Source organism: Papaver somniferum, chromosome 2, assembly GCF_003573695.1.
Source record: "Papaver somniferum cultivar HN1 chromosome 2, ASM357369v1, whole genome shotgun sequence".
Taxonomy (NCBI): domain Eukaryota; kingdom Viridiplantae; phylum Streptophyta; class Magnoliopsida; order Ranunculales; family Papaveraceae; genus Papaver; species Papaver somniferum.
This window is the reverse complement of record NC_039359.1, coordinates 214,275,398-214,290,329: the sequence shown is the minus strand read 5'-3', so window position 1 is coordinate 214,290,329 and position 14,932 is coordinate 214,275,398. Positions and strand designations below refer to the sequence as shown.

The window sequence follows — 14,932 nt, the reverse complement described above, 5'->3', positions numbered from 1 at the left end:
GGAGGAAAAACGATCGAGAGGACCAAAGAGACAGACGAACTGCGACTCCTAGTACAGAGGAAGAGTTGTTACTCAATCGTCTGAACCAGTTGGAGAAGGAGAATGCTTTGGTGAGATTAGAACGTGAAAACCAGCATCGACCTAGGTCTGGTATTCGGAATAACCAGCGGGGTCGGTTTGTATGGCAACGCCTTGGCAGTCGAATTAGCCCTCCAGATGCATACCCAAACAGAGAAGTGGTCAATCTTGATCGACCAGAGATCAATTTGTTGCCTACTGGAGATTTTCCTAAACGAAGGCCTGTACGACCTCACCGAGCAGGGACCTGGCCAGCTGCAACTTAGCATAGTGAGGCCAGAATCACCAACTGTTCAAAACGCCTCAGAAATGACGACGAAGAGGTTCGAGATCGGAACGATGAGAAAGAATTTTCGCACGATTACTATGCTCGTTCGTAGCAAGGTAGAGCTGGGAAAAGAAAAAGATCCAAATCTAATATTCCAGAGGATCGGGTCTATGAGAAAGAAGACAGTTCCTCTGATGGAGACATAGGTGCAATAACAGAAGATCGCCTTACCAAGATGATCGAGAAAGTAATGTCTAAAACGCAATTCAGAGAAGAAAATATGGACCGGTTGCATCGATCGGTAGGAGCCCCTTTCAAGATGAATATCCGATAATTTCGTCCGCCTGTGAATTTTCTGGTTCCAAAGATGCCAGAATTCGATGAGAAAACAGATGATCCAGATCAGCATGTGTTACAATATGAAACTTCTATGATCCTATGGCAGCACGGTGATGAGTTGATGTGTAAAATGTTTCCACAGTCTCTGGATGGAGGAGCAATAAAATGGTTCAACAACCTCCCTGCACAGTCGATCGGTACTTACCATGAATTGGTTGGAGAATTCTGCGCCCACTACAGGTACAACAGACGCGATCGGAAGGAATGCCACGATTTGTTCCTTCTAGAAATTCGTAAGGATGAAAGCATCAGACAGTTTACTCGACGCTTCAAGCAAGAGTTAGCAGATGTGGATGGTGCCAACGATCAAAGCGTCATCGAAGATTATAAACAGGCGTACCAGTACGATCAAAGAGGTATATACGGTTCATTGGTCAAGAGACCACCAAAGACTCTGGAAGGACTGTATAATCGAGTGGAAGAATACGCTCGAGTGGAGGATGATTCCAAAGCTCGAGAGACGAGATATGTTCACAGATCATCCAATCATCTCAATGATGGGAGGAAAGACAAGTCGAAGAACCGTTCGAACGCCCAACACAATGATCGAGGTGAAGTCCGGGAGAATTACCAAAGTGAACGAATGGAAGCTGGATACCAGAAATATCATGATATGAAGCTGACTCCGTTGAACATACAGCTTGCAGAGTTGTATGAGAAAATCAGCAAGGATTTGATCCCCCCTCGTCCTTTGAGACACGTGATAAGAGCAAATACTGCAAGTTCCATAAAGACCATGGTCACAAGACCGAGAATTGCCGCGCTTTACAAATCGAGGTCCAGCGAATGATAGACGCTGGAAAGCTACAAGAGCACGTGAAAAAGGATTTTGGGAAAGGTCCTGGACAGTTTGGCACAACACATGTGATCAACTCTCATGTGATTAACGTCAGTCACGCCAGGATCCACTCAATGACCAGGCGGTCATCGGAAGATGAGACCAGGAGAAAGCTCAGGTAGCTAAAAGAATGGTACTTGACAAATCACATCGATTTTTCAACGACAATGGAGCAGAAATTCGGGAGCTTGGGTGCACAAAAATCGAGTTCTCTGCAGCAGACATGATAGGTGTATATGCTCCACACAATGATGTTATTGCTTGGATTGGCATGTTTCGTGTACACCGGATTCTAGTGGATACAGGCAGCTCAGTGAGCGTGCTGTTTTCAGGAGCTTATTCCTCTATGAATCTTCCACACGACTTGATCGAGGAGGATGAAAATGCAATTATCAGTTTCAGCGGCGAAGTTACAAAGGCGATTGGAAAAGTGAAGATACTTATGACAGTGGCTGACAAGTCTGTTCTAGGAAATTTCCTGCTGCTTGACTGTAGGGATCCCTACAACGCGATTGTAGGTCGAGACTGGCTGCATGAGATCGGTGCAGTTACATCATCTTATCATCAATGTTTAAAGTTTCTTGCCTCTGCAGGAGTCGTGAAAGTTAGGAGTGACCAGATGGCTGCCCACAAGTGTCACGAGAGTGCAATGGACGAGTACAAGAAGTAAGAAGTTAGCGGGAATCAAATCATGCGAGTCGAGCAGAAATAGCAATTACAGATCCCTCTCCCTCCAAAATCATATGTGGGAGAGGACGATGCTGAACCCCCAACAGTCGAGAAACTGATCGAGGTCCAGATTGGAGATGAGGAGCACAAAACAACGTTCGTAGGGGCAGATCTTCCTGCACATGAACGTGATGGTTTGATTACATTGCTAAGGGAAAACGCCGACGTTTTCGCATGGAGTTTCGCTGAGATGCCTGGGATAGATCCGAATGTAGCCTTCCACAGGCTAAATATCGATGAGAAGTTTCATCCAGTTCGTCAGAAAATCAGGAATATGGCGCAAAGAAAAAAAGATGGAGTTACCGAAGAAGTCGAAAAGCTGTTGGAAGCAGGCTTTATTCGTCCAGTACAATATCCTCGCTGACTGTCAAATGTCGTACCCGTTCTGAAGAAGAATGGTAAAATTCGTGTCGGTATCGATTTTACTGATTTGAATAAAGCATGTCCGAGTGATCCATACCCATTGCCACGGATAAGAGATTTGGTGGACGCAACCTCAGGGTACGTGAGACTGTCATTCATGGACAGTTTTTCAGGGTATAACCAAATACCTTTATTCGAGGAAGATCAAGAGCATACTGCATTCGTGACTGACAGAGGAGTTTATTTCTATATTGTAATGTCGTTCGGGTTAAAGAACGCAGGGGAAACCTACCAGCACTTGGTAGACCATATGTTCAAGGACCTGATTGGGAAGTCGATGGAAGTGTATATCGACGATATGGTGGTGAAATCTGAACAAAAGGAGTCGCATATTCTTGACATGCAGAAGACATTCGATATCTTGAGGAAATATCATATAAAGCTCAATCCAGCAAAGTGTTCATTCGGGCTGTCGTCGGGAAAATTCCTCGGACACTTGATGACGCACAGAGGAATCAAGGCGAATCCGGAGCAAATCAGAGTCATCAGAGAGATGCCATCCCCAAGAACGAAAAAGGAGGTCCAGAAGCTAGCAGGTCGATTAACAGCTTTGAATCGTTTCATTCACGCTTTTCGGATCCATTCAAACCATTCTTCGATGTGTTGAAAAAAGCAGTGAATTTTGGTTGGACGGATGAGTGCGAAAAAGCTTTCGATGAGATCAAACAGTATTTGTCAACTCCTTCAGTTTTGGTGAGTCCAAAAACTGGACAACCTATCGGAGTTTATTTGGCAGCAACAGAGAACGCGGTAAGTGCAGTGATGTTTGTTACAGATCCACATGAAAAGCATGTTTACTTCGTCAGTAAATCTCTGACGGGGGAGGAAACACGGTACAAGAAAATTGAGAAGATAGCCCTTGCACTGTGCCATGCATCTCGTCGCCTAAAGCCTTATTTCCAAGGCAGGAAGATCGTAGTCTACTCGGAATATCCGCTGAAGAGAATCCTGGAACGCGCTGATGATTCCAGCCGACTACCCATATGGTCAAATTTTCTGGGGGCGTATGAGATCAAATACGAAACCAGAACTGCAGAAAAGGGACACACCCTGGCTGCAATGTTAGAAGATTTTCCTATGGACGATATACAAACGGTTGCTGGAGAAGAAGAGGAGTTGTTCAAACCCATAGAGCCAACCAATGATCAGACTGGGGGCGAGTCGGCAATGGAGGTCGATACACCTGAACCATTATGGACCGTATTTACTGATGGTTCATCAAATGTTGGTGGAGCTGGAGTTGAATGTGTCATCCTTACTCCCGATGGTTCGAGGATCGAGAAATCAACCAGACTGGGTTTTCAAGCATCAAACAATGAAGCTGAATACGAAGCTGCAATTATCGGTTTAAAGGCTGTCAAACAGTTAGATGCGAAGAACGTGAAGCTGGTGACTGATTCCATGCTAGTAGTTAACCAGTTTCTGGGAACCTACAGAGCCAAGGAAGAAAGGATGGCCTTATATTTGGATCGTATGAAAGAGCTGGCAAATGAGTTCGACCAGTTCTTTATTGGGCAGCGACCGCGGATGGAAAACAGGCACGCAGATGCTTTAACATATCTTCTTCCGCATTCGAAACTGATACCACCCGTTTCGTTGTAGTGGATTTCCAAGAGTTACCTAGCATCTCCGACAGCCATTTTGTTCTAGCTCTCGGACATGCTAGTGGGGGCTAGATGCCAACTACATCAGCACAGGGAGATAACGAAAACGTTGACAGTAATATGGATGTTGACAGTCCAGTGGTAGATAATTCAAGCAGTCCAGCTGAAAGGACTTCAGACTGGCGTCAACCTTATGTTCGGTATTTGACAACCAGTGAACTCCCAGAAGATGAGCATCTCGCTTCAAAAGTGAAGAAGAATGCTTGGAGATATTCAATGATCGAGGGACAGCTGTACCGCAAACCTGTAGCTTTGGAGCTATTTTGCGGTGCGTATCATCAGAGGAAGGGCAACCGATATTGAGAGAGGCTCATGAAGGAATATGTGGCAGTCATTCTGGAGGGGGCAGTTTCGCGCACAGGGTACTCACCCAGGGGTATTTCTGTCCATACATGCAAAAATATGCTAAAGAATACGCGCAGAAATTGTGTTATGTCAAGAGCACGCTCCAATTCTTAAAAGGCCCGCAAATGAATTGCATCCAGTTTTTAGTCCCTGGCCATTCTCTATGTGGGGACTAGACATCGTCGGACCACTTCCCAAAGCTCCTGAAGGCGTAAGATTCGTACTAGCCGCTACTGATTATTTCACCAAATGGGTCGAAGCAATGGCACTGGTACATGTTACTAGACATGATGTGAAAAGGTTCATACGGGAGAATATCATCTGCAGATTTGGAATCCCAGACGCGATAATATCAGACAATGGGAAGCAGTTCGATTCTGGGGTGATCAAAGACTTCTGCAATGGTTTGAATATTCGCCACAATTTCTCATCTCCTTACTATGCTCAAAAAAATGGGCAGGCGGAAGCAACCAATCGCGTTATTATGGACAACCTCAAGAAAAGGCTGGAGAAGGAGAAAGTGAAATGGACAGAGGAGTTCCCAGGGGTCTTATGGTCGTATCAAACAACCCCAAAAAGATCCACTGGATTTTCGCCATTTACACTGGCTTATGGAAAACTCGGAACAAATTGGGAAGGCCCGTACATAGTCGACAGGCCTGCATCCCGTGGCTCTTACTACCTAAGGAACCTCGACGATACTGAAGATGGTAAGCCATGGAAGCCGTGGAATTTATTCCACCTGAAGAAGTTTTATCATTAGAAGTAGTTCCAAATCCTGTTGTGCTGTACTCTTTTAACTTTATGTTGGTTTTATCCCACTGAGTTTTCAACGCAAAGGTTTTAACGAGGCAGCTGATGTCGAACAGTAGGTACTTATCTTGTTATTTCTATTCAGAAATTCAACATTATTATGATATTCCACACTATGTCAAAATTGTTCGTGTTTAATTATAAGTTACTGTGGACGATCGAATCCGCAGTAAGTACTAAATGGAAAAACAGTACAGTTCAAAGTCTATTGTCATCAATGTCTCAGACACTTCGCAGATAGGATGAATGCACAATTCGAGCATTTTTTCCCTATCTCAATTGTATCCCCATCATATGGGACAATAACGAATGTGGCGAACATTTTCATATGTCCGGGCATATGGAAATGTACACATCTCAACTCTGCGCGCATCTTGAATAGCAGGACTTCCCCCCTGCGCGAATTCAAGATAGCAGAAAAACTCAATTTCTCATTCCATGCGCGAGCGAAATGCAGCAAGGAAGTGCACCCTTGCGCGATCATGAGCAGCATAACACTAACATACTGGGGGAGAGTTATATATCACCTCAACCATTTGGGGGTGAGATATATAACACTCCAGCACAATCATTATATCCCTGGGGGCGAGTTGCATATCACTCCAGACAACGCTATTGGGGGTGAGTTATGCAACACTCCAAAAACACACAAATTTTATAGAGGAACCCGAACTTCTTAACCCATAACAGGTTATGGATTAAAAGGGGGCGATATTTGTACCCTAAATATTCTACACCAAAAATGGGCTTACTTAAGTCTAGAAAGCTCCTCTCTATAACTAAATATGGTTCAATGGGCCTAATATGCTCGCCTAGTTACCCAAGTATGGCTAACTAGGCCTCACAAGCACTCTACATAGAAGCCCATGTGCATTGAAACAAGCTAAGGAAGAGCCCCATCACCCACTTCCACGTCATCATGCCATGGTGACAGCGTGGGCCAATCAGAAGGTGACACTTTAGCAGCAAGGTGACACGTCAGCTCCTCTCTATAACTAAATTTGGTTGTTGATTGATATTGATTGATCCTTGGACATTGGTCTTTGCTACCGTCCAAGTGATTTCTTGTATTTGATTAGTACTCACAGTTTCTGTTTGAGGAAATCAAATCAAGAGAGAGATATAAACTTGTTGATATACTATTAATTGATTGAGTCTTGTTGATTGTCTTAAGTATAGTCGGGGTTTGTCCATACAGATTGCTAAGCGAAATATTGGGTGGTGTTGTTAGACCCTCGCTTTTTCAATTGGTATCAGAGCAGGCAAACACACTAAGACCTCATCAGTTTGTGTTTGCAGCGATCTGACTCTATGGACAGAGATGCTATCTCTACTAACGTACCATCAGTCTTCGATGGTTCTAATTACTTATGGTGAAAAATTGCTATGCGAGCCTTCATCCAGTCGCGAGATTTTCAATCATGGGTATATTTGTCAAGGTCTATGATGCGCCTGTTGTTGCAGCTGGAGACGTAAATCTTCCCAAGAATATTGGTGAATATAATGCTGCCGAGATTCTTGCTGCAAAGCAGAATTCTGAAGGGTTAAATGCTATTGTTTGTACCCTAAATATTCGACACCAAAAATGGGCTTACTTAAGTCTAGAAAGCTCCTCTCTATAACTAAATATGGTTCAATGGGCCTAATATGCTCGCCTAGTTAGCCAAGTATGGCTAAGTAGGCCTCACAAGCACTCTACATAGAAGCCCATGTGCATTGAAATAAGCTAAGGAAGAGCCCCATCACCCACTTCCACGTTATCATGCCATGGTGACAGCGTGTGCCAATCATAAGGTGACACGTTAGCAGCAAGGTGACACGTCAGCTCCTCTCTATAACTAAATTTGGTTGTTGATTGATATTGATTGATCCTTGGACATTGGTCTTTGGTACCGTCCAAGTGATTTCTTGTATTTGATTAGTACTCACAGTTTCTGTTTGAGGAAATCAAATCAAGAGAGAGATATAAATTTGTTGATATACTTTTAATTGATTGAGTCTTGTTGATTGTCTTAAGTATATTCGGGGTTTGTCCATACAGATTTTTAAGTGAAATATTGGGTGGTGTTGTTAGACCCCCGCTTTTTCAATTGGTATCAGAGCAGGAAAACACACTAAGACCTCATCAGTTTGTGTTTGTAGCGATCTGACTCTATGGACAGAGATGCTATCTCTACTAACGTACCATTAGTCTTCGATGGTTCTAATTACTTATGGTGAAAAATTGCTATGCGAGCCTTCATCCAGTTGCGAGATTTTCAATCATGGGTATATGTTGTCAATGGCTATGATGCGCCTGTTGTTGCAGCTGGAGACGTAAATCTTCCCAAGAATATTGGTGAATATAATACTGCCGAGATTCTTGCTGCAAAGCAGAATTCTGAAGGTATAAATGCTATTGTTTGTACCCAAAATATTCTACACCAAAAATGGGCTTACTTAAGTCTAGAAAGCTCCTCTCTATAACTAAATATGGTTCAATAGGCCAAATATGCTCGCCTAGTTAGCCAAGTATGGATAACTAGGCCTCACAAGCACTCTACATATAAGCCCATGTGCATTGAAACAAGCTAAGGAAGAGCCCCATCACCCACTTCCACGTCATCATGCCATGGTGACAGCGTGGGCCAATCAGAAGGTGACACGTTAGTAGCAAGGTGACACGTCAGCTCCTCTCTATAACTAAATTTGGTTGTTGATTGATATTTATTGATCCTTGAACATTGGTCTTTGGTATCGTCCAAGTGATTTCTTGTATTTTATTAGTACTCACAGTTTCTGTTTGAGAAAATCAAATCAAGAGAGAGATATAAACTTGTTGATATACTTTTAATTGATTGAGTCTTGTTGATTGTCTTAAGTATATTCGGGGTTTGTCCATACAGATTGCTAAGAGAAATATTGGGTGGTGTTGTTAGACCCCCTCTTTTTCAATTGGTATTAGAGCAGGCAAACACACTAAGACCTCATCAGTTTGTGTTTGCAGCGATCTGACTCTATGGACAGAGATGCTATCTCTACTAACGTACCATCAGTCTTCGATGGTTCTAATTACTTATGGTGAAAAATTTCTCTATCCAGTCGCGAGATTTTCAATCATGGGTATATGTTGTCAATGGCTATGATGCGCCTGTTGTTGCAGCTGGAGACGTAAATCTTCCCAAGAATATTGGTGAATATAATGCTGCCGAGATTCTTGCTGCAAAGAAGAATTCTGAAGGGTTAAATGCTATTGTTTGTACCCTAAATATTCTACACCAAAAATGGGCTTACTTAAGTCTAGAAAGCTCCTCTCTATAACTAAATATGGTTCAATGGGCCTAATATGCTCGCCTAGTTAGCCAAGTATGGCTAACTAGGCCTCACAAGCACTCTACATAGAAACCCATGTGCATTGAAACAAGCTAAGGAAGAGCCCCATCACCCACTTCCACGTCATCATGCCATGGCGACAGCGTGTGCCAATCAGAAGGTTACACGTTTGCAGCAAGGTGACATGTCAGTGACACGTCAGCACCAAGGTACCACGTCAGCAAAACGACCCAACCAGAACCTTCCACGTCAGCAGTTTGCCACGACAGCGGTTGACACGTCAGTGATGCCTGCCACGTCAGCGGTACCGTTACAGTTAATAACGCCATTAAAATATGCTCAGAATATTCCGATGCTTGCATCAGCACGACATCAGCACAACGTCATCAATGCCGGCGTCTTCGTCTCTCACGGCGACGTCACCGGAACTGCAGCACGACGTCATCAACGCGGGCGGCGACGGCCGGCGGCAAGACATTCGTGATTCGGTGTGAAACAAGGAGACTTAATTGTATAGTCCCGATCCAGTGCTTTGCGACGTAAATTAAACCCATAGTCCTGATTCAGCGCATTGCGGAGTATCTTAGCTGCATAGCCCCGGATTTTTGCACCCAGCTCGTTTAAGCTTGCGGATATTTACCACCACCGAGTTGAACTGAGCCGGATCGCTGGTCTAGCCGAGTGGATTTTCCTTGTGGATTTACACACCCACTATGGGCTTGAGCATATCTATCCTCTTGACCATTGCCTCAAGTCTTCAACATCATGTGTCTAATTGCACTAGGTCTAAAGATGCTTGGGATATATTAGAAAGCGTATTCGAAGGTAAATCCAGTGAAAATGAAGCTAGGATTCAAAACCTTAATTCCGATTGGGAAAACCTTCGTATGGCAGATGAAGAGTCATTTGATGAGTTTAATCACACATTGTCTGAAATTGTTAATGCATCTTTTGCATTGGGTAAGATTATTCTTGAAAAGGACATTGTGATGAAAATTCTCAGATCGCTGCCATCTAGATACGAGTCTAAGAAGCATGCCATCGTTGAGGGGAATAACCTTGATAATCTTTCCAGAAACACCTTGGTTGGAAAGCTAAAGATCTTTAACCATGAGCATACATCCAAAGTCGGTAAGGATGTTGCCTTTAAAGCACAAAAGAACACTAAATTACTTGTCAAAGGTAAAAGTGTTCATGTCTCTGAGGAAGATCAGTCTGAGGATGATTTTTCGGATGAAGATCTTGACAAATCAGTCTCCTTGATCACAAGACAGTTTAGGGATCTTCTGATGAAGAGAAGTAAACGGTTTTCAAGAGACAAACCTAAGTCATCATTCAAACCTCATGGTCGCGTACCTCCTAAAAACAAGGATGCTGACGAGGACATGCCTCAGTGCTTTAAGTGTAAGGGTTTTGGCCATTTTTCTGACGAATGACCAAATTGTAGAAAATACACTGAGAACAAAGGTCTAGCTGTAACACTTGATGAAATGTTTGAAACCTATGATTCTGATGAAGATAAAAATCAAGTGCAGGGCTTCTTTGTGAAAACATCAATTTTGATACTTGTAGCTATACATATATCAACCTCAATGGGTTCGGAGAAGAAGGAAACCCAATCAAGCTGGAAGATTCACTGAATCCGGTAACTAGAAACCCTATCAGCGATATTTTAGGATCAACTGTATGTCTAGCTTCTTGCACACCTCAGATGCCTGAATACTATCCAAGATTGACGTGCTTGTTTTGTTCGATGAAGGGACATGAACTATCAAGGTGTTACAAATACAAGCACCAAATAAGGCATGCAAGAAAACTTCAATGAAGAGCAGATCAATTAGCAAGAAAGCTTAAACTTGCTCAGAAGACAGCTGAGGTATGTAGGATCTTATCTTCGTCTAATAAGTTGGTTTCCAGTGATAAAATAAGACCATTTGAAAAGAAAATATGGTCAAATCGGTTTGATAGACAGAGATCAGAGGATTCCTCCCATGAGGAAAAAGATGGACAAATCGTTGTTTATCGCAACACAACTTGATTGTGTTATTAGGAAAATCTTGTCTCATGTGCCTGATCGAAAAGAGACAAGGTTGGGTGATGATCCAGGCTTCAGAAAAGTTTTTCCTTCTTTTCTTGGATTTGTTATTTTTTGTCTATCAAATAAAAGAAAAGGATTATTATCAACAATTCTACTCTTTATAGGGTTTTAGAGTTGGGCGTATGCGAACCTGTCAATAGGTTTCGAACCTTACATTCCTTTTTCCTTTATAAGATTGCTTGTTGAGTTAAGTGATTCCATCACACAAATTCAGTTGTTCATAATTGTTCTCAAAGCATTATTTCATCAGATGGAAAGGATGTCGACATGATTGTTAAGCCATCAATCAAGGAAAAAGAGAAATCTCCTTTTTCAAAGTCCCTGAAAATAAAAAGAAGGAATACAAGAAAACCCAGGGTTGTTCCTTCTAACTCTCAGAAGTTTTCCAATGTTCTTGATGAGTTAAAGGAAATAAGAAGGGAGATTTGTGAAATAAAGACTTTCGTGTATAAATCTTTGGAAATTCAGAGGACCTTAATTCGACCTCTTCAGCCAAGACAGTTCGTGGGTATTAATACTTATCTCCGTGAACCTTATATCCCGATGGTTGTTGATAACAATGAGTTCGGGAATGATAAAGAATTTATCAAAGTAATTGTTGCCTATTATGTCTTCTTTTTGGTTTAGTTAGAAGAATAACTAGTGTTTTGAATAGCAAAGATTGTGACTACACATAGCTTTTTTTTGTTTTCATCTTCTTGTGTTATTTTTTAGGTTTATTGGTTTTAAATTTTAAAAATATTTGGAGGATGATGTTTTTGCAGTATTAATCTGTTTGATTTTGAAGTATTGCAATATTTTTATGGGATATGTATTGTTTCCGTCAGTGAAATTGAAGGTCCCATATGTTGTCAAAAGTAAAGTCGTTCATAAATTGGTATTCGTATTGATGAAAGGACGAATGGACTTTTGACAAATACAAAAGTTATGCCTATGCAGTCATTTATTTGACGGAAAATAGGGTAAAATCTTTTGTGACAAGGATAACGTCTATTATGTCGTTATGCAAATAGTGATGGAAAAATAGAATGGATCCTTGTATGTATTCCACAGTAATGATCATTACTGATCCATATCTTATGTATTACTGTGAGGCTCCGCAATGTATCTTATGTCGAGCACGATACAACTAAGTTGATTACTTTGTGAATAGCTTTGTTGGTTGTTCCATAAGGTACTTTATGTTGAGCATATTTGAACTAAATTAATCATCTTGATTGGTTATTTAGTTATTTGCTCCGAAAGTCTTCTTTTGTCGAGCAAAACAATTGACAATTAAATTGATTACTTCTGTGATTAGTTTGGTTGTGTTTTCCAATTAGATTAATTATAGGTTCTCTTGTAATTAGTCTAGTTGAGTTTTCATATATTCCACAAGTCCTTGTGTTGAGTATATGAACGGCTATACTAATCATGTTCTATTGGTTAATGTAGTCGTATATTCCGTAATGTTTTCCTTATGTTGAGTATGTGAACGATTAAGTTAATCATCTCCGTATGACTACCTTAGTCGTAGCTCCGTAAGTCTACTTATGTTGAGCACAATCAATTAAATTGATCACTTTTGTGGTTCGATTTAGTTGCGTGTTCCAATTGAATTAATCATGGGTTTACTTGTGATTAATTTGATTGAGTTTTGGATATAGAAAATCATTCCTATGGTCTTTGGTGTCCAATTAAAAAAATCCTTCTTTTCTTTCGAAATTAAGGTCGCTCTTGTTGTTCTTTCGGGAATGACATCAAATAGGGGAGAGTTCTTTTGAACTTATGCTTAATGGTAATATCTTGCGGGGTGTGCGGATGTGGAATTTTATAGGAGTTATCTTGTATCTTAAAACTCCTTCATGAATGCATTTAGCTTCGGCTTTATGATTGCATCTAAATTAAGTTGGTATGTATATCTTTATTTTAGTCTATGAAACGTCTCTTCTCGGAAATTTCATTAGGATCTCGTTCTTGTACCTTTGCCAATTTTATTGACAAAAAGGGGGAGAATTAATGTGTAGTTCTACTACATATACATATGGTTTACGGATCATTGTGTAAGGGGGAGTGGTTTCCATGTGAGATGGAGTATTGACTTAGGTGGAGTGATACATATCACCATGGTATTATTGTTAAAGTCGTGATGCAATTGGACTTTGATGTTACATAATAATACTATATCACTGTATAATGATGATCGAGAATCTCGATTTCTCTCATTGTTATAGCTACGGATCTTCAACAACGGTGATGCTAAAATTACAACCTTTGGGATCATTGGAGTACTTGGAAGGACGAAGATTTTAGGGAACGTTGAAGATTATACTATGGAATAGGAGCCACTAAAGTTTATCTTTTTTGTATTCCATATGTATTAATAGTTTTGTCATTAAAATTGACAAAGGGGGAGATTGTTAGAGCATAGCTCGGTCGACCTCGCATGCGTTGCTATATCAAGCATGTTTGTCAATGTTAGTGGTCAAACTATGAGTCTTGATTTCTAGTCTACATAGCTAAGTCTCGGACTAGGATAGAAAAGTGTAGTTGAGCTCAATGACTTCATGGCGATTCATCATACAACGACGAAGATATACTCAAGGAACCGTGGAACTTCATCAACAAAAAGGTATGTGGATATTTGAACTTATCTATCACTCAAAAGTATATCTATTCTATCTCCTACTTCGTATGAGACAAAAGTCGTATGCTATATAGACTGGATCGTACACATTTGATATTTCGAGCTGATTGTTGTTAGTGATATGGCAATCAAGAAACTTATATGGTGAAAAAATAGGTTGTAGGAAACACTAGAATCTTTGTAGGAAGACACAAATTTGATTTGTATATCCTCGTAATTAGGAGTGAAAGACTCATAAATGTCTTGCCAACATCCTTTCCAGACGGTACATATCTTTAACTACATTTGCTTCATCTGGGAGGCATATGGCAATCAATTTAATGTCTTGCCAACATCTTTTGTACTTTTCTCTATTTACTGTAACACAACTCTTTTGGAACAGAGCGAAGGAATAATTCTGAATAGTAAAATCATTTGTATAGGAAATATCTTAGTTTGGGTTACTAGCATAAGAAATAAGTTTAAGCATTTAGTATGCTGCCCACACTTCGACAGAAATTTGGTGAAACAAATTACAATAATTCTTTACAGACCGTGGTTTGAGACTCTTCCAAAACCGTTTACTACGTGGATCTCCACGTGTATCTGCCACTTCAGCCCAAAATCTTCCAAATCTATAATAAAATTTGTTCTCTCTCTAAACTAAACGACGACTCTTCATCTCTACCTCTAATATTCTCTACACTGTAAAAAAAATGCGATTTAAGTAAATCAATCATCATAACTGGCAAGATGAAGAGTTAACAAGAGTATAGTTTTGCCATTATTTTAATGGTTTTCTAAATTCAAAACCATAGTTTGACTTTTGTTTTCCTGTAGACCATAAGTAGTAAAAATGGTTTCATAAGTTAATTTGAATTATGTTGTTGCTAATTTCTGATCAATTTGATGAAACCAAAAATGGTTTCTCAATTCTTCACAATGTCATATATGGTTCCATCAGTATTGTGTTGGTGGTGTTGGTGAAATCTGGTCATTTTGATGAAACCATTTTGGGTTTCATCATTCTTCCCTTTGTCGAATTCTACCAGTATAGTTTTACTATGTCTTATGAACAGAATATAACCTGCTCTTTTTGATGAAACCATTTTTGGTTTCATCGTTTTATCTTTGTTAAATTGGGTTTCATCGGAACTGATTTGATTTGTTGGTTTATTCATGTGTTTTTGATGAAACCATTGTTGGTTTCATCATTTTTACTTTGTTAAATTTGGTTCCACCAGAACAGATGGCGATGTTGGTGTTTTCAATTAGTCTTTGATGAAACCTGTATTGGTTCACATATTGTTATGACTAGCTACTCTGTTGGTGTTTTCATTTAACGTTGTTTTTTTATGGA

The 14,932-nt window shown here is 40.5% G+C and overlaps 1 protein-coding gene across 1 annotated transcript; it reads left to right on the top strand.

Moving 5' to 3' along the window:
* The first annotated feature begins 713 nt into the window (after positions 1 to 713).
* On the top strand, positions 714 to 1,535 carry LOC113352818. Its single transcript, XM_026596589.1, has one exon. It carries the CDS (start codon positions 714 to 716, stop codon positions 1,533 to 1,535), a length of 822 nt encoding a protein of 273 aa, XP_026452374.1.
* Positions 1,536 to 14,932: the final 13,397 nt, after the last annotated feature.